This window comes from Dendrobates tinctorius, unplaced genomic scaffold (genome assembly GCF_039654945.1).
Source record: "Dendrobates tinctorius isolate UK_male_01 unplaced genomic scaffold, ASM3965494v1 ptg000231l, whole genome shotgun sequence".
NCBI lineage: Eukaryota > Metazoa > Chordata > Amphibia > Anura > Dendrobatidae > Dendrobates > Dendrobates tinctorius.
Genome location: NW_027361898.1, coordinates 4,626,107 through 4,645,086, shown reverse-complemented (window position 1 = coordinate 4,645,086; position 18,980 = coordinate 4,626,107). Strand labels below are relative to the sequence as shown.

Below are 18,980 nucleotides of genomic sequence, written 5' to 3'. Positions count from 1 at the left end.
CGCACTGGTTTACATGTGTTCTTTGGTGTGTGTGTGTGGGGGGGGGGGGTGTTAAGGGTCTCTACCCTCAGAATTCAAGACTTAAGAAAATGCCACAAGTTTGCTGCGCTCATTGGGTGCGGTGTTTGCCTGTTTAATGAATGTTGACTGATTTATCCCTTTTCCTTTCTGTACCAGCTGCTATATCCCAGGAGCTGTCTCAGATCACCACCCATTCTGATCATGAGCCAAGTGTTCGCCGTGGGGGCTTTGATTCACCCTTCTGTCCTCAGTCTGAAAGCCAGCCCAACTCTCAGAGGAGGAGCAACACTGGTTATGTCCTCCAGACCCCTGATAACTCAGCTGCTAACAAGCCTCCCTACAACAGCTCCCAGGACTCTTCAAAACAGGCATTCACCCCCATTGAGCCCCCCAATGGAGCGGAGAATGACAACTCAGGGAAGACACAGACTACTAACTCTTTGCCCGATTCCAGGAACATCCTTACCCCCAGCCCTTGCAAAACTCAGGCACGCTGCAGATACTGCTTCAATCCTACCCCTTACGAGCACCTTTTCGAGCTGGCTTTTCCTAAAACGGCGAGCTTTTTCATCTCCAAAAAGACAGAGGAACTGTACAAAAAATTGAAAGGGAGCAACGAAGAAGTTGAAGAAAACAGCCCTTCAGCATCACCGGCGGAGGTGCTAGACAGGCTTATACATTTAGGGGCTGACGCACACACCAAAGAGCTGAACAAGTAAGTATTGACTTGCTTAAGTCCCGCAGTGTTGTATCTTATTGTTAAGAATACCCACTTGGGTACATATCCTTCTAATGAAATCCAGGCTTCCAAGCCTCTCTGACCCCTGTGCTGCTGTAACCATATGTTGGCTGATGCACTCTGCTTTGCTTTATTCTGTAGATTGCCTTTACCCAGCAAATCAGCTGACTGGACTCACTTTGGAGGTATGCTGCACTTATTAGTCGCCAAAGGACTTCCAAAACTGTTGCCCCATTTATTATTAGTTATTCCATGGTGCTTTACATGTGAGGAGGGGTATACATAATACATACAAGTACAGTAATCTTAAACAATACAAGTCACGACTGGTACAGGAGGAGAGGACCCTGCCCGCGAGGGCTCACAATCTACAAGGGATGGGTGAGGATACAGTAGGCGAGGGTAGAGCTGGTCGTGCAGCGGTTTGGTGGATCGGTGGTCACTGCAGGTTGTAGGTCTTCAGGTTGTTTTTGACGATTTCCATGGTAGGCGAGAGTCTGATATCTTGTGGTAGAGAGTTCCAGAGTAGGGGGATGCGCGGGAGAAATCTTGTATGCGATTGTGGGAAGAGGGGAGTACAGAAGGAGATCTTGTGAGGATCGGAGGTTTCGTGCAGGTAAGTACCGGGAGACGAGGTCACAGATGTATGGAGGGCTCAGGTTGTGGATGACTTTGTATGTCATGGTTAGGGTTTTGAACTGGAGTCTGAGTAATGGGGAGGCAATGCAGGGATTGACAAAGGGGAGAGGGCCGGGGAATAGCCGAGGGGGGGGGGGGGGAGCAGGTTGATTAGTCGGGCAGCAGAGTTTAGAATAGATCGGAGGGGTGCGAGAGTGTTAGAGGGGAGGCCACAGAGCAGGAGGTTGCAGCAGTCAAGGCAGGAGATGATGAGGACATGGACTAGGGTTTTTGCAGATTCTTGATTGAGGAATGTACGGATCCATGAAATATTTTTGAGTTGAAGTCAGCAGGAAGTGGAAAGGGCTTGGATATGTGGTTTGAAAGAGAGATCAGGGTCAAGGATTACCCCGAGGCAGCGAGCTTGTGGGTCTGGGGAGAGTGGGCAGCCATTTACTTTATTGTATAGGTCCGTTGAGGGGGTTGAGTGAGATGGGGGAAAGATGATGAATTCTGTTTTGTCCATATTAAAATTTAGAAATCTAGCGGAGAAGGGTGAAATAGCAGGCAGACATTGTGGGATTCTATTTAGTAGGGAGGTGATATCTGGTCCAGAGATGGAGATCTGTGCGTCTTCAGCATAGAGGTGATTGAGGAATGTACGGATCCGTGAAATATTTTTGAGTTGAAGTGGAAAGGGCTTGGATATGTGGTTTGAAAGAGATCAGTGTCAAGGATAACCCCAAGGCAGCGAGCTTGTGGGACTGGAGAGCAGGGCTGTGGAGTCGGTAAGCCAAACCTGCGACTCCGACTCCGACTCCTCAATTTCCCTTACACCGACTCCGACTCCACGACTCCGACTCCGACTCCCACACATATTGCTTATATTTAAGTGAAAAATTTATTGTAGTACAATGTGAACCTCAGACATTTAATCATTTTTATGATCCAATAATCAAGATATTTAGATAGAACAGAATATATATTGGTGTACTACCCGGTTTTCATTCATTTTGGTACAGATACGATATGGATAGACAGATATGGATAAATGGATGGATAGAGCAGATTTCTAATCTGCTTTTGCTATTGAAAACATTATCTATGAGCTCAAAAACCTTTCAGGTGATGCAGTTTTTTAAAAAGATGATCAGCTTTTGCAGCTGAAAAACGTATCCTCAAAAAACAAAGGAAAAACGCTGTGTGTGAATATAGCCTTAGATCAGGAATATAACAGCCATTTATAGGACATTTCATAACTTTCCCAAACTCCTATGAAAAAATATTCAGCATATTCTGCATTGAATTACTGTACCCAATTTATTATATATTTTAGGAGTCGGTCCACTTTATACCGACTCCGACTCCACCAAAATGAGCACCGACTCCACGACTCCGACTCCACAGCCCTGCTGGAGAGAGTGGGCACCCGTTTACTTTAATGGATAGGTCCGTTGGGGGGGGTCACATGAGATGGGGGGGGGGGGGGGGGAGATGATTAATTCTGTTTTGTCCATATTAAGTTTTAGAAATCTAGTGGAGAAGGATGAAATCGCAGACAGACATTGAGGGATTCTGTTTAGTAGGGAGGTGATATCTGGTCCAGAGATGTAGATCTGTGTCATCGGCATAGAGGTGATACTGAAAGCCGTGAGATTCTATGAGCTGTCTGAAGCCGAAGGTGTAAATGGAGAAGAGCAGGGGACCTAGGACTGAACCTTGCGGGACGGATAGGGGGCGCGGTGAGGAGGTGGTGTGCGAGTGGGAGACGCTGAATGTCCGGTCTGTTAGGTATGACTCAATCCAAGATAGGGCCAAGTCTGTGATGCCAAGAGATGAGAGGATCTGTAGTAATAGGGACTGGTCCACTGTGTCAAAGGCAGAGGACAGGTCCAGAAGGAGGACGACAGAGTAGTGTTGCTTGGCCTTGGCAGCTACTGCTTCATTGGTGACCTTAGTTAGGGCAGTTTCAGTGGAGTGGTGTGGCTGGAAGCCAGATTGTAATCGGTCAAGGAGGGAGCAAGAAGAGGTGGGAGGACAGTTCAAGATGGATGTGGTGTTCCAGTAGTTTTGAGGCATAGGGGAGAAGTGATATAGGGCGATAGCTAGATACAGCGGATGGGTCAAGAGAGGGCTTTTTCAGGATAGGTGTGATTGAGGCATATTTAAAGCTTAAGGGGAAAACACCAGCAGTTAGTGGTGGGTTAGGGTTGGGATGAAGACTGTGGTGAGTTGTGGGATGGGATCGGGTCACGTGCACAGGTAGTGAGATGTGATCTTGAAGTAGAGTGGAGAGTCGATCTTCTGTAATGGTGGAGAAGTTGGTTTTGGAGGAGGAGCAGGGCAGTTAGGAGGAATGGCTCTGGGGGTTGTCTACCAAAACTGTGCCTGATGTTATCAATCTTCTCCTTCAAAAATGAGGCAGCCTTCAGCTGAGATGAGTGGGGAGGGAGGAGGTGGGGGGGGGGGGCGGAGGAGAGAATTGAAGGTGTTGAATAAGGGCCCCATCACACATGGTGATCTCGCTAGCGAGATCGCTGCTGAGTCACAAGTTTTGTGACACAACAGCGATCTCGCCAGCAAAATCGCTGTGTGAGACAGCGATCAGCGACCGCCCCCCCCTGCCGGGATCGCTGTAGGAAAGCCCAGGACTTTTCTTTGGTCGCTGGTCTCCCGCTGGCCAGCACACATCGCTGCATGTGACAGGCGGGAGACCAGCGATCAGCTGGCAACTAACGTACACATCGGGTATCCAAGGGACGTGCGTCCCTTAGAAACCCGATGTGTACGTTAGTTACCAGCACGCTGATGCAGGGAGCTGGTAACTAACGTACACATCGGGTATCTAAGGGATGCACGTCCCTTGGATACCCGATGTGTACGTTAGTTACCAGCTCCCTGCATCAGCGCACTGGTAACTAACGAACACGGCGACGCCACACTAATCGTTGGTGAAGCTGTCTATTTGACAGCTCACCAGCGATCATGTAGCGACTCTCCAGCGATCCTGACATGTTGATATCGTTGTCGGGATCGCTGGTGAGTCGTTGTGTGACGGGGCCTTATCTGTTTAGGATTGTGAGACGGAGGATATGAGAGATGAGAAGTAGGTTTGTTTTGCTGCAGTGAGTGTGGCCTTGAAAGTAGTGAGGGACTGTTTGAATTTGATGAAGTCCTCATTGGAGTGGGATCTCTTCCATCTCTGCTTAGCAGCCCTGGAAGCCCGCCTCAGTTCTTTGGTCAGACTGGTGTGCCAGGGCTGTCTGTTGATTTTGCGAGCTTTGGTATGTTTGAGAGGGGCAACTGATTCCAAAGCTACAGCTATTGTGGTGTTATATAGAACGGCAGCGGCATCTGCATTGTGTAGGGAACTTATGTCTGTAAGAGGGAGGAGGGATTCAGACAGTGAGTGTGCATCGAGGTGTTGAAGATTTCTGCAAGGGTGTGCAAGTTTTTGAGGTTGGGCTTTGTGGACCTGAGGAGGAGAGGGAAGAGAATGTAAGTAGGTTGTGGTCAGAGAGGAAGAGCTGAGTTAGAGAAGCTAGATAGGGAGCAGAGGCGGGTGAAGATGAGGTCTAGTGTGTGGCCATCTTTGTGAGTGGCTGCAGAAGACCATTGAGTGAGGCCGAAGGAGGAAGTGAGAGAAGTTTAGTGGCAGCTGAGAGGGAAGTGTCAATGGGGATGTTGAAGTCGCTCAAGATGATAGTTGGGATATCAGTGGAAAGGAAATGAAGTAGCCAGGTGGTGAAGTGGTCAAAGAAGGTGGTGGCTGGCCCTGGAGGGTGGTATATGACAGCTAGTTGCAGGGGGAGTAGATGCGCACAGAGTGCACATCAAAGGAAGGGAGGGTGGCAGTGGGATTTTCTGCCACTCCGCAAACCTGCAGTCACAGAGGTGATTGTTTTTAATCTGTCAGGTTCACCCCCCACCGATGAGATCCACATCTTGAGGAACCAGTTGGTGCTTCTTCATAACCAGCTTTTGTACGAGCGATTTAAGAGACAACAACATGCCCTACGTAATAGGCGGCTGCTGCGCAAGGTGATCAAAGTGACTGCCCTTGAGGAACAGAATGCTGCTATGGTGAGTGGGCATCATTTAGCCTGATGGGAAGGGGCTGAAAAAAGATTGTATATTTTAATAAACGCATTTTCCATGCTGAGCATGCCCCTTGCTCAGCACCTGCATGGGCAGCCTGTGCGTCCCTTGCTCTCAATAATCGTATTCATTCTCCTACCTTGCATCATCAATTTTTATTTTTTTCCAGAAAACGCAGTTAAAGATGCAAGAGGCAGACATACAGACTGCAAGGCAAAGTCTTATCCAAGAGCAGGTGCGATACAACAGGCTGCAGGACGAAAAGGACACTGTGCTTACTCAGCTTCACAGCCAGATTCGACAACTCCAACATGACCGGGAGGAGTTTTACAATCAGAGTCAAGAGCTGCAGGTCAGACCCCTCAAAAGATCATCTTTCAAGGTGGCATATACCAGGTTGATGTCTTGGCTGCCTTTTGATCAGTGACTAGATTCCAGTTAGCCCTGACTTTCATTTGTCTCCTTTGCTAATTGTCGCCTCTGCTTTTCTAGACTAAGCTGGAGGATAGCCGCAGTACGATAGCGAACTTGCGGTCTGAGCTGAAGCTATCCAACAACAAGGTGTGCAATACGGAGCTGAGGCTCAGCCAGGTGTCTCAGAAGGTGAGGATCCATTTCTTTTAAAATGGTCATGTGCCCATCTGTAAGCCGAGGTCCCACTAGCAAATCACATCCGATGTGATTTGCTAATGACTTGGCTCAAGCTCTGCTGGGAGTCGGAGCAGAGTGTCGGTGCTCTGTGCTTCGATGTAATTTCTCCATCTCCTCTACTGTTGGCGCCGGCCGGAATCACACTGCACCCAGGTGATATCCGAATGCAGTACGATGTTTCACATGCACCCATAGACTTGTTTAGGTGCATGCGATCCGATTTCAGCATGCAATCGCAGCGTGCTAAAAGTTGTTTTGTTTTTATTTTATTTTTCCCCAGTTAGAGAAATTAGTTTTCTTTTACTGCTCTATCGCTTCATTGGGGGACACAGGAACCATCGGTGTATGCTGCTGCCACTAGGAGGCTGACACTATGCAGAAAAAAAGTTAGCTCCTCCGCAGTGTACACCCCACCGACAGGAAGTAGGATGTTCAGTTTAGCTTAGTGTCAGTAGGAAGTGGACACGGGTCTTTCACTAGACCCTTATCTACCTCAATGTGCGTCATTTCTTTTCAGGTTTTCCGGAGGGATACAGTGTGCATGGTCACTACTGTACTCCCACACAGACTGAGTACGGCGTGTACTGATACCCCGTATCCTCATATGTCTGGACTTTAGGACCCCATCCCCTAGCACAGAAGCGTGCTTAGGTGTTCCAGACCCGGTCCTGGCCCACCGTCTCCCACCTACTCGCCCACCAAAGCCTGTGAGTTGGAGGAGACGTGATGTCCGGCAACCGTCAGACGACTTCACCTTAAGAAGATAGGTAAAGAAGAGGCGACCCTTTTGTCAGGTGTAGACAGTCACTGGTAATTTAGGCCCCGGCTTATATTCGGGCCTGGACCTCCCTTTCCCCTGGCTGCTCTCCTGCCGCACTTGTGGGGAGCTCACTTCCCTGCTAAGGGTCGGCGGAGCATTCACCCTCCTTACGCCGGGCGCTGTGCGCTTCAGGCTTTCCTCAGTTAGTGCCTTCTCTCAGAATAGGCAACGGTGGGCAGCAATCTGCTCTCCTCAGCGCGGTGCCCCCGCCCCACCGTTTTTCCCCCGCATCTGATAAAATCCGGATTAAAGCGCCAGCGTTTTCCGGGCCGCCCCCGCTCCGTCGGCAGTTTCCAGGGACTAATCTAGGCCCCGGCTTCATTGCGGCCTAGTTCTCGGTAGCTCCGCCCCCTGTCTTCTCTGTATTCGGGCGGAAAAAAAGCCTCCCCTCACTTCCCCAGCGCAAGCTCTGCCCTCTCTACCCGGCCTCACAGGCGGCGCAGAGATAGTAGCCATCTTCCTGCGCCCAGAGCTGACGTTTAGCTCTGTCGCCTTGTGGGCTGTGCAGAGCGGTGTTTTTCACAGCGCACTCATTCTATTGCGGCGAGAAGCGTCTTCCTTGGCATCCTCCCAGCGGTCGCATTCTCCCAGCGTGGGACCCGGATAGTTCTTTCACCTGGCAGGACAAGCTCTTTCCTGCCTATCTCTGCTCAGCCTAATCAGGTACGTTGCAGAGTATAAGCCCCTCGTAGTAAAACTAAGCAGGGCCACACTTTCCGCAGGTCCAGTGAAGGAGCAGAGAATCCATCTTTGCTAGTGTCTCATGTGATATGCGCAGTCACCGACTTTACTGTACTCTAGAGCCATACAGTCACTGACGTAATAGTACTCTAGAGGCGGGTAATTCACTGGCATAATAATCTACTGCGCAGTCTCTAGTGCATCAGTATGTCTGGTGTCATAGCACACAGCCATGTAGAGCCACACTGCTGTCTACTGTAATTGCCGCATGGCATTTGGAAGAAAGTTCCACCGCCATTGCAGATATGTGCCTTTAATTTTCAGTAGAGCAAGACTCTATCATTGCCTCACACATATTGATGCTGGAGGCCTGGCATAGCAACTGCTTCCATAGCTCACAGGCACTCGCCCTTCTTTTTTCTGCAGCCCCCTCCGGACACTGGCTTCACATTGCCCTAAGCAGAATAATGAAATGCTTCTATCTCTTCACGTCTGCAGTGTTTTGGGCTGGACTTCCAGCTGGATAGAAGTCCTTGTTACCTGGCAATTGTCTGCTGTGGCTCATTGGTTAAGGAAGCTGTCCACAACTCGCAGGTCCAGGGGTTGCAACCCTGGCGCACAACAGAGTAGAGTTTAGTCTCTTTCTAATCCCAGACCTACTGTTTTACCGTCAAGAGAATTGACAGGTCAGAATCTACTTTAATACAGACTTCAGGGTACGGCTTACTACACATGAAGCCGTTATTATGCCTAATGTCGTCAGGTATCCAGGCCTAGACCGCACCGCAACACAGAAACGGCTATCTCCTATATCCTTCTCCGGGTTCTCTCCACGCTGATTTGTTCACAGGATACTTAGAGCCAATTGCAGCTATACTATATCCGCTATCCAGGCTTCAGATGCACCACCTACCAGGTACAGTGGTTGAAATGGCTGTATTACTGTGGAGACGTGTCTGGGGATGACTGCTTCACAGGTACTGGTGTTCAGTACCGTATTCAGGTGAGTCAGACGCCTTCGTATTCAGGTTCCTCGCGTCCTATTGCAGCAGTATTCTATCCCTTATCGAGCACTTGGATAGTCCTCTACCAGACAGGTTTAGTCAATACACGCAATCTTTCCGGTAACTCAAACGTACCCGAAGTCCATCGACTACACCGGCCCGGTTCTACTGTCGCATTGTCAGATGAGTAAGGAGCACCCTCTCTCTCGTTTCTCAGGGTCCTTTGCCTAGCTCCCGTCTAATCACTCGAGGTGAGGTGCTGGCATTTACCTCTGGCGGACTGCAGCTGCGATTTCAAGCCTCTTTCATGTGAGTCTAAGACACCTTTCAGCTGCATATTTCATAGCCAATAACATCTGTGGTTTGTTAACAGTTAAACGTAAAAAGCTACAATGTCCAAACGGCGTGGATCTCTGTACCACAGAGCGGATCTCAGTAGCAACATAACTGGATACTCCACCTTCAGGTAGGTCAGACACTCGTGTCAGGTACGGATGGTCGAGGTTACTGTGGCATGATCTGGACCCTAAGTGTGAGTTGCTCCACAAGAGTTTTTTGTACCACCTTCTGATCAGTTTACAGTACTGTCCGCAGGCTATCTTTACTGCCCGTCCTGTTACGCCTATCATTGTTTGGCTAATAGTAGTCAAATTCTAGTATTGCCTGAGGGCCTTCCAGCTGCCCCAATACCCAAGCTCCTTATTTGTCGGAACTTACCTATTCTTTCTTAGACACCGGATAAAGCCTCCAGCAGCTCACAGATGTGACTTCTGACCGTGACTGGGACAAGTATCCCACCTCAGACAGGAGTGGGATCTCACTCTGTGCAAGTATCGACCAGGGTAGAAAGCTGCTCCAGTCTTGGATCTAAGGATGAGTCTGGTGATAACACGTTTCTTATTTCAGCTAGAATGGTATTTTTCACTGTGATTTTCGGGCGCTTGTTGTCTGAGACGTAGGCACGCAGATCTACACACTGCAATCCCCTCCCTGCTCCAGAGGGTCCAGGATGAATTCGGTCATTTACATCGTCATAAGGATTGACCTTCCTTTCATCAGCCTAGTTGTCTTTCTGGGGTCTATTTGATCTACCTAGAGCCAACTTTCTTTGCAGTTGACATACTCCATGTTTTGCCATGGACTTTCCTTGCTCGACTATTCGCTCTTATAAATCCAGCTGGACTAATTTTTTCCCATATTCACCCTCATCCCTGTATGCTGGGTTTATCTTCCTCTTGATCTCGGTCTGATCAGTCTGAGAAGTCATCCAGTAGTCTTCAGTCTACCTGCTTAATCGAGCAATCAGTTGTCTCTTCATAGCCAACCTGTGCCTACATTGCAGCGATGAGATCCTGGTTATCCCCAGGTTCCATTCAGTACGTTTTCAGTGTTCGGTTCTTTAGCAGGTTCTCAGGGCCTGCTCTCAGGTCTTGTCATTTTCTCATAGAACGGACTTCAGCCGTTTCCAAACAAGGGGGCGCCTCGGTATATCTTTTTTTTTTTTTTTTTTTTTCACCTCCTGAGCGCTTTAAAAATTAGACTACTTCTGCAACTACGAACCCTCCGGTTCCAAGTTCTCCACCACTATGGTCCTTTCTCGCCCAGACATGCATCCCTCAGGGATACCAATGTCGAATTTGCACAGTAGTTAGCAGGGTCAACCTTGAAAGCACCCGCCGCTATAGCGTGGCCTAGCTTGCTCAGAGCATTCTTTCTGGGGGCCGGTCGGAAGATTTGACCGTCCTCACTGTCCAAAAATTTTTCTTGCATGGAGACATAGTTTTTCTCCTAATCGTTCCCATTTAAGGGTCCATTTGGCTTTCGGTTTCACGAGCGAAATTATCCCCAATGAGGTCCCTCACCAACTTTCCGTTCCTTCCATGTGGCTCCAATAGGCCAAATTGTTAAGGAGCTCACCGGAAGGACAAGAGCTCCCCTTCCTCAGGCTAAGCCTCGTTGTTCTTCAGTGCTTTTTCCCTCAGCATGACGTTTGGGGATCTAGGATTGAGTCCATCCTTGTTTTTTTCAGGAAGAAATTTTCTTTGTTCAACATTTACCTTCTGTGAATCGCATGATTTTTTTCCTTGTTCCATGAAGCTCTTATCCAGGTCCTGGTTTCTTCAGGGCTTTGGCGATGTCTGCCTTTGCAAAGAACTGGTTCATTTTCCTTTTCAGTTGGTATCTTTCCCTTTTCAGACTCTCAACCATTCCTGGGGTCTTACAGAGCCTGTAGCAGCTGTGGTGCACTTCCTGTGGATCAAGGGTTCACTCTCCATGATTCTGAATTCCCTTTCTTTAGTCCCTCAGACTTTTCCTTTGTGACGCCTTTTCATCAGGCTACTTGGCCTCAGCAACGGTACTTCTCAAGCTCAGGCTTGAAGTGTAGAGGTCCTCTGGCCTTCAGGTTAGAATTTTTTGGGCGCGGAATCTGGTCGGCATAAATAGGGTTGCTAGCTCAGGAAGGACTGTGTTCTTTTGAGTACGACGCATTCTGCCCGGGCAGTGTGTCTTCCTGGCCGTACTCTTTGGGCCTTCGTCTGGCACCTCTGCAGTGCGATATGTCCTCCACAGGTCCATAAGGTTTTCAAAGCCCATGCCTAGCTTCGACAAGTGCCCATCGGGGTAAAAAAGACCTTGCAGGTGACGAGGGTGACTTCCTCGTCCTGATGGAGTTATTTGCTGTTCCCTCCCCTTGAGGACTGCTTTGGGACGTCCCGTGGTTCCTGTGTCCCCCAATGAAGCGATAGAGAAAACAGGATTTTTAGTTGCTTACTGTAAAATCTGTTTCTCTGAGCCTTCATTGGGGGACACAGCACCCTCCCAAGTTGAACAGCTCGGTTTACAGTATAATATTGTTACAGTATGGATTTGTGTTTCTGTGGTTTTTATCTCGTTTACAGATTGCTTCTCCTACTGCTTTCTCACTAACTGAACATCCTACTTCCTGTCGGTAGGGTGTATACTGCGGAGGAGGAGATCATTTTTTTTCTGCAGAGTGTCAGCCTCCTAGTGGCAGCAGCATACACCCATGGTTCCTGTGTCCCCCAATAAAGGCTCAGATAAACAGATTTTACGGTAAGCAACTAAAAATCCTGTTTTGAGAGCAGAACCATAGGATTTAATTGGTATGAATGCCATCCGACTTTTAATCGTATTGCATTCGTTCAATTTTAATTGCAAGTGGGAGCGATCCCAGAGACTGTGAACTCCTATAAATTCCCTTCCACCTCTCCCCAGCTTAGCACATAGCAGCGCACTTACTATTCATGTAAATCCAAGCCTTGTTCACAAGATGTAACGTCTGGCTGTGGTTTCTCAGTACAGAAATGCTGCAGCTTCTCTTTCCAGACGCAAAATACTTAATGAAAGACAGGAGTAGAAAAGTGGATGAGGAAATTAACAAGTGGTGTGACGATGGCTAAATCCGCTACTTGTTAGCTTTATCTGGACTCGGTTTGTTGCAAATTTTTCTAAGTGAGTTCAGTAGGGAAGACCAAATTTGCAAGAATCTCTTAATTGTTGGTTACTTTAGAAAATTACAAATAAACCTCAGCTGTCGCTCCTGGGGTAATAGTGCGGTGACAAAACGACTGATTCTGGCAACAAAAAATAAAAACATTTTTATTTCTTTTTAAACTTTCATTCCATTTTGAGCCTGCAATTGTCTGATCGCTTGCTCTCTCTATTCCCCATTATTGCAATATAGGGGATATGATTATCTCCAGTAAAGCCCAGCTTGTGAGCGAATACTGCAGCCATAGAGGGCCACAACAGACCCCCAGCTTCCCAAGCCATCCTACTGGCACCCTGCCATCATGTTGGTGTGAAACGGTGCTTTCCAGACCATGGTTGTTAATGCCACTGTCAGAGATTGAACTTGGCATCAGATCTCAGTTCTCAAAAAGAGCTGAATGACCAAGCTGTAATATATGGGTAAATGGATTGGCTGGAAGGCAGGAGAAGCCTCCTGGGTATAGGTAGGAGTCCCAGGCAGGTAAGTGTAAGGTCCCATTAAGTAGAGTGTATGGGAATGAGACACAGATTAGATATTAGAAAAAACTTTTTGACAGTTAGAGTGATCAATGAGTGGAACAGGCTGCCACGAGAAGTGGTGAGTTCTCCTTCAATGGAAGTCTTCAAACAGAGGCTGGACAGACATCTGACTGGGATGATTTAGCGAATCCTGCTTTGAGCAGGGGGTTGGACCAGATGGCCCAGGAGGTCCCTTCCAACTCTACGATTCTATGATTCTATGAGTAGTGTAGGTGACCTGGGATTGTCTGGGGATGGCTCCTTCTACAGGCCTATGGGGTCACCGAGTCTCGGTCCAGCCATGTAATGAGTGAGTGCAGCATACAGTTTCGCTAAAAGCAAAATTACTATTTTTGGACAAGTTTTCTGACTTCTCTGCAGCTTTCAAATAGCGAGTCCTTACAGCATCAGATGGAGTTTCTGAACCGGCAGCTGTTGATTCTCGGGGAGGTGAACGAGCTTTACGTGGAGCAACTGCAGCACAAAAACACCAATGCTGATAAGGTACGAGCTGCTGTGAGGTCCGGATGTTACTGGTGCAGCGTGATATTGCAGCAAGAACTATTGATTTTACTCAGTTGTTGTGTGTTTAGGAAGTGGAGATGCTGCAGGGTTCTTTTAAAAAAGATCTGGAGAAAGCCCGCTGTCTGGGGGTGCAGCAGAGTCAGAGACTAGAGAGCGTCCAGAAAAAGATCGCGGAGCTGGAGGCGCAGCTGGCCAAAAAGGAGTTGCTGTTCCAGGAGCAGAAGAGATTCCTGGAAGATGTGAAACAGAAGCAGAGGTATTTTCCAAGTGATATCATACAAGTCTTTGGGTGGAAAGGAAATTCCAAGGCCTTTTATTAATGTCCTGTCTGTATATTAAGTGCGGAGCTCCAGGCGGCACAGAGCAAGTACAACGCACAGAAAAGGATAAGTCAGGTCTTCGAAGTGGAGATCCTCAGCCTGTATAGCCAGCTCGAGAAGGAGGGCTTGTTAAAGAACCGAAAGGAAGAAAAAGCTGAAACAGCAGAAGTTGCGGAGGAAAGGTAAGATTGTTAAAAGGATTGTCCACCTCTGGACAATCCACCTTTATTTTGTATTTATTTTTTTTAATACTTTAAAATCATTGTTGTAATTGGGTTTTATAAAAAAAAAATAAAAAATCCCAGTCTGTCTTCTATAGCCTGTGTTGCACTGGCCATTACCGGATGCAGAATGATTTGGCTGAGAATCTCAGTGAGCTGCTAGGAGGGTATAATGGTGATCATAGTAAAATGTGCATGGAAACGTGCTATTATGATGTGATCTGCGGTCATAAATCGGCTGAGAGCAGCACTTCAAGACACGTAAGCAACTTTTCATCATGGCGACTGACAGATTCTCAGTTATCTCATTCTCCTGCCAACAATGGCCAAAGTAACGGCAAACCTGTAGAAGGCAAATGGCACAAAATTTAGAATCAAACCCAATTTAAAAAAAAAATAAAAATCTAGCCCCAAATAGATGCATTTGATGATAAAAAAAAAAATGAACAGCCCCTTTCTTGGGTTTGTTACTTTTGATTGTGATCTGTAGAGGTTGTCCACAAATTGAGTATTTTGATACTCTGTGAGAACACAAATAATGGGCTTGTTAAAGGGGTTGCGGTAATTCAACAATGCAAACCCTTTCAATATGACTTATTAGGACCTCACAGGTGAAGACACTCAAACATAGGACAGTTCTCATGTGCTTAGTCTGGCTACCTCTACATCAGCTGCTGTACAACCACCAGCTATGCCCTAACGGGTAGCTTCACCAGGCTGGCTACTCACCCTTTTTCTACATTTCCTTGCTAGTGCAAGAATTATGTGCACTTTTCATGGCTTGTGGCGGGGTCTCGGTGCTGAACCCACATTAAACAGACCATTGCACTGGCTCCTTTACTGTGTGCGAGCTGTGCCACCCTTCTAAATCACAGAGCTGTGGAGTCGGTAAGCCAAGCCTCTGACTCTTCAATTTCCCCGACCCCACAGCACTGGTCACTACTGAGCATGTACATAAAGGGCAGCACAGATTCATCTCGTCTACGACCCCACAGCACTGGTCACTACTGAGCATGTACATAAAGGGCAGCACAGATTCATCTCATCTACGACTCCACAGCACTGGTCACTACTGACATGTACATAAAGGGCAGCACAGATTCATCTCATCTACGACCCCACAGCACTGGTCACTACTGAGCATGTACATAAAGGGCAGCACAGATTCATCTCATCTACGACCCCACAGCACTGGTCACTACTGAGCATGTATATAAAGGGCAGCACAGATTCATCTCATCTACGACCCCACAGCACTGGTCACTACTGAGCATGTATATAAAGGGCAGCACAGATTCATCTCCACTAAAAGCCCAGATCCTTTGATCAGGAACAGACATTTATAGGACATTTCATAACTTTACCAAATTATTATGAAAAAAATCTACAGCACATCCTGCATTGTACTACTGTACCCAATTTATTATATATTTTGTCAAGATCTCCGGACATGGCAAAATGCAGCATAAAAGCCCCTGGTCTGGTCTGTCAGCTGACTGGGTAGGAGGATTGCACTAGTCTCAAGTTCTTGAGACGGTGGCTCAGTGGTTAGCACTGCAACCTTACAGTGCTGGTTTCCTGGGTTCAAATCCCACCAAGGACAACATCTGCAAGGAGTTTGTATGTTCTCCCTGTGTTTGTGTGGGTTTCCTCCCACACTCCAATGTTATACTGTTAGGGAATTTAGGTTGTGAACCCCATCGGGGACAGTGCCAATGTCTGTAAAGCGCTGTGGAATTAATGGAGCTATATAAATAAAAATAAAATTGTTTTATTTTACAGGTTTGGTAGTGACGATGTGGATGTTTACAGTCCGGTTGACTTGAACAAGGAAGAACTGAATGTTGGTAATGGTAGCAAAGCTGTTCTGCACACAAGCCCTCAGTCTAGCAGTGGAAGCAGCAGCAGTAGTAGCGGTGACTCCACCCCTGAGAAAGCCACTAACTTGCCCCATGCCATTAGAGAAGTGCTGGCGTTGCCTCCCAGTGGCCGTCTGACTATTGGCTCGTACCCGAACGCTAAGAGTTTTCTTGGTATCCGTGCCCGGGAGCTGTTTCGTAACAAGAGCGAGAGTCATTGTGATGAGGAAGGAATAAGCAGTCTCTCAGAGATCCTGAAGAACGAGCTCTCCCAGGGAGAGGGATCTGAGGCCGGGGTCTCATCAGCAAGTAACGTGGGAAGCCAACATGTGCCGGATTTTCAAATCATGGACTACGATTAACCAGACACATCACAACCACAGTTAGGAGGCGAGCAATCAGTGTTAACTTCCTTCTGGCTCCTGGCTTCACTCGTTGGTGTTGTGCTACTCCTGCAGTGCATCAGTAGCTGACCACTGGAACCGATGGGGATCAAGGAATCTGTATGTCACCCCGCTTCTTCACCCCTTCATCTAAGCCGTTCTATGGTTCAGAATGACCATCCACCCTTTTTATCACGGGCTCCATTCTCACATGCTGAGTCTGGAGCGATTATTGCTAACGAATTTATCATTGGTGCACCCTGAGCATTTAAATACTGGAAAGTAACTTTTTTTTCTTTTCTTTGACTCCCCCCAGTAGTTTCAGCCTGCACCCCTTAAGCCATCATGTAACTAATAACTTAAGACATATCGCCAGCATCTTGCCCCCTTATGGCGCTGGAATACGGCAGCTCAGTCCAGTATATTGCTTTCTAGAAGTGGCCTTATATGTTAGTTGGATGCCAAATGACGAAAGGGACCAATCGTTTACCTGGGTTCATCTGATGTGTCCCCCATTTTTCTGCACAGCCCCAATACAGAGCTCACAGCCAGTTCCTTCATCATTTCAGTCTGCCATCCATTGGGACAGCCATAATCATCAATGTACAAATCTGTATTTTGGCCTAAACACAAACACATTATTTATATATTTTTTTTTTTTTTTTTAAGTCTATAAATTGCACTTTAACAAAGAAAACCTGACCTCAAATTAAACACTACACGTTGCACTCACACGTTGGTGGATCACACCACCTAAGTCACCCTTTCATGACGGTCCTTATTGACCTGTAACTCGCCAGTTAGTGGAAAACTACTCCCAGTATGATGGGAGTTGCAATTGGAAGTGCACAGGTTGCGGAGAACCGCTTTAAGCATTAACTCGCGTTCACTCTTTGTATTACACCCTACTTCCTAGTTTTACAGCTTGAAAACCCCAGAGAAAAATTTGTTCCCAAATCTGACTACAAATCATTGCTGGAATATTATTATATTTTTTTTTTATTATTTTTTTTTTTACTAAATTTCTACAAATCTGATCTTTTGTTACTTGTAATTGTAAGGACTTAAGGAAGTTTACATCGTGGGTAATTGCAGCGTGTCCTAAAATGCAAACAGTTTTCCTGATTTCTCCTAATGTGGGAGCAAAATATCAGTGCTCCTTATATTGGACAGATATTAGCAAGTGCCCACCTGGCTGCAATTTTGTAGGCTTGCCCCATATCGGTTGTGAACGCTGCATCAGTACTGGTAAATAATGCAGCCTCCTGTTTAAAATGGATAATAAACATTTGAAAGGGGTTCTATTAAATTGCTCATTTTTTTTTTTTTTCCTTGCACCACTGTCCAGTAGGTGGCGTCTGATTTTGCAGGTGTGACACATTTAGGCGCTGCAATACCAGACCTGGCCTCTTCAGCCATAGTAGTGCTGATTTTGGTGGGCGGGAAGGGAAACATCTGCCATTCTTTCCTAAAAAGCCATAAAATCCTTTGTGGTCAAAGACTGTGACCCAGCAAAGTGATTTTTTTTTTTTTTTTTTTCTCCCCTCCACTGCTCGGTCTAACCCTTGCTATATCATGTTCTTGCCACTTTTTTTTTTTTTTGACCAGCGGACTACGGTTCCCATCCTGCAAGCATAGGTACAGACAGGCTGCAGAAAGAGTATTAGTCCGGAGTAGACTATACCCCAGGATGTCCAGGACTGTTTCAGACGATTTGCTTGTGTATAACTGTGAACAAATAAACAGATTATTCTTTTTGCACTATTTCTGTCTTGTCACTTTATGGCTTTAATTGGATTTTCTGTGATGTGTTCTGTGTGGACAGGATGAGGTTGTGGAATTGAACTAGTATTGGGAATAGGATCTTCTAGGGAATCAGGTACATCTAATTTCTTTATCGCCTTATTGGGGGACACAGAATACCATGGGTGTATGCTGCTGCTGCTAGGAGGCTGACACTATGCAAAAACAATGAAATTAGCTCCTCCCCGGCAGTATACACCCACCGACAGGCACCAAGCACCTCAGTTTGTGCTTAGTGTCTGTAGGAGGCGGACCGGGATCTCCCCAGATCCGCATCTAACCATTTTCTTTTAGGTTTTGTGTGTGTGTATTAATCTTTTCCCATTTATTTTCCAGATTCTACACCGGGAAACAGGGGGTAAATGTTCACCCTGCTTTCCCATATCATGCGGCTGAGCGAGCAATGTGGTGTTACCCACATCGCAACTCTCAGGACCGCAGGCAGGACCCTTTCCCTATCACCCTCGGGTGCTACGGGCTGGCTTCAGGTGGCGGGTCCTAGCCAATTCCCCTCCTCACCCCTCTCCCGGGAAAGGGCTGAGAGGAAGACGGCGGTCACCGGCGGTGACTATCCCTTGCAGGCAGAAGGGTTTGGCGCCGTCTTCTGCACTATCCAGATAGAGTGCGGGGCAGAGGACATTCATTCCCAGCGGCACCCACTCATCGCGGGCCCCTGTGGTCATCCTCTTCAGGCATGTGGACGTCAGGTAAGCGCTACCATACAGTCTGGTAGCAGAGTCTGCTTTGAATTTCCCGCCCATTCTATGCAGCCGCGCGCCTCTCTGCAGCCGCGCGCCTCCCAGCTCTCACGCCGGGTACCCTTCCCTGAAGCAGTGGGGCCTCTCTCCCTTACCTCCCTCATCTACCGTGGCGTCACGGGCTCATCGCTCCAGGATCAGGGCTGCGGGGGCAGAAAACGGCGCGGCGCTGATTTTTTACTTTCACTTTCGGTCTGCTCCGGTGCGTGCCCGCTGCAGAACGCGCGCTTTGTTGGCGCCATTCCTCAGTCAGTCACGGGACTGCGTTCTGTCTCCTTATGATCCGCCCCCCCCCCAGGTCTCAGCCACTCGCGCAGCGCTGCCGCCCAGCACCGCCCATCTCTAAGGTCCTGCACCTCCCTGATTCCTCGTGTGACACATGCCAGGGATCTCAGCTTGGGGGACTCTTCTGCTGTTCTGCTCCACATCAGATAACGGTGCTGGCGA

The 18,980-nt window shown here is 47.7% G+C and overlaps 1 protein-coding gene across 4 annotated transcripts in view; it reads left to right on the top strand.

Moving 5' to 3' along the window:
• Positions 1 to 17,736, top strand: part of TSC1 (TSC complex subunit 1) — a 50,839-nt gene extending 33,103 nt beyond the window's left edge. For all 4 annotated transcript variants that reach the window (XM_073555993.1, XM_073555994.1, XM_073555992.1 and 1 more), the window contains 9 exons: positions 178 to 736; positions 902 to 945; positions 5,295 to 5,461; positions 5,646 to 5,828; positions 5,969 to 6,079; positions 13,046 to 13,168; positions 13,258 to 13,445; positions 13,530 to 13,691; positions 15,513 to 17,736. In XM_073555993.1, coding sequence (XP_073412094.1) covers positions 178 to 736; positions 902 to 945; positions 5,295 to 5,461; positions 5,646 to 5,828; positions 5,969 to 6,079; positions 13,046 to 13,168; positions 13,258 to 13,445; positions 13,530 to 13,691; positions 15,513 to 15,951 — 1,976 coding nt within the window. In that variant the 3' untranslated portion in view covers positions 15,952 to 17,736. The remainder of the gene's footprint in view (positions 1 to 177; positions 737 to 901; positions 946 to 5,294; positions 5,462 to 5,645; positions 5,829 to 5,968; positions 6,080 to 13,045; positions 13,169 to 13,257; positions 13,446 to 13,529; positions 13,692 to 15,512) is intronic.
• Positions 17,737 to 18,980: the final 1,244 nt, after the last annotated feature.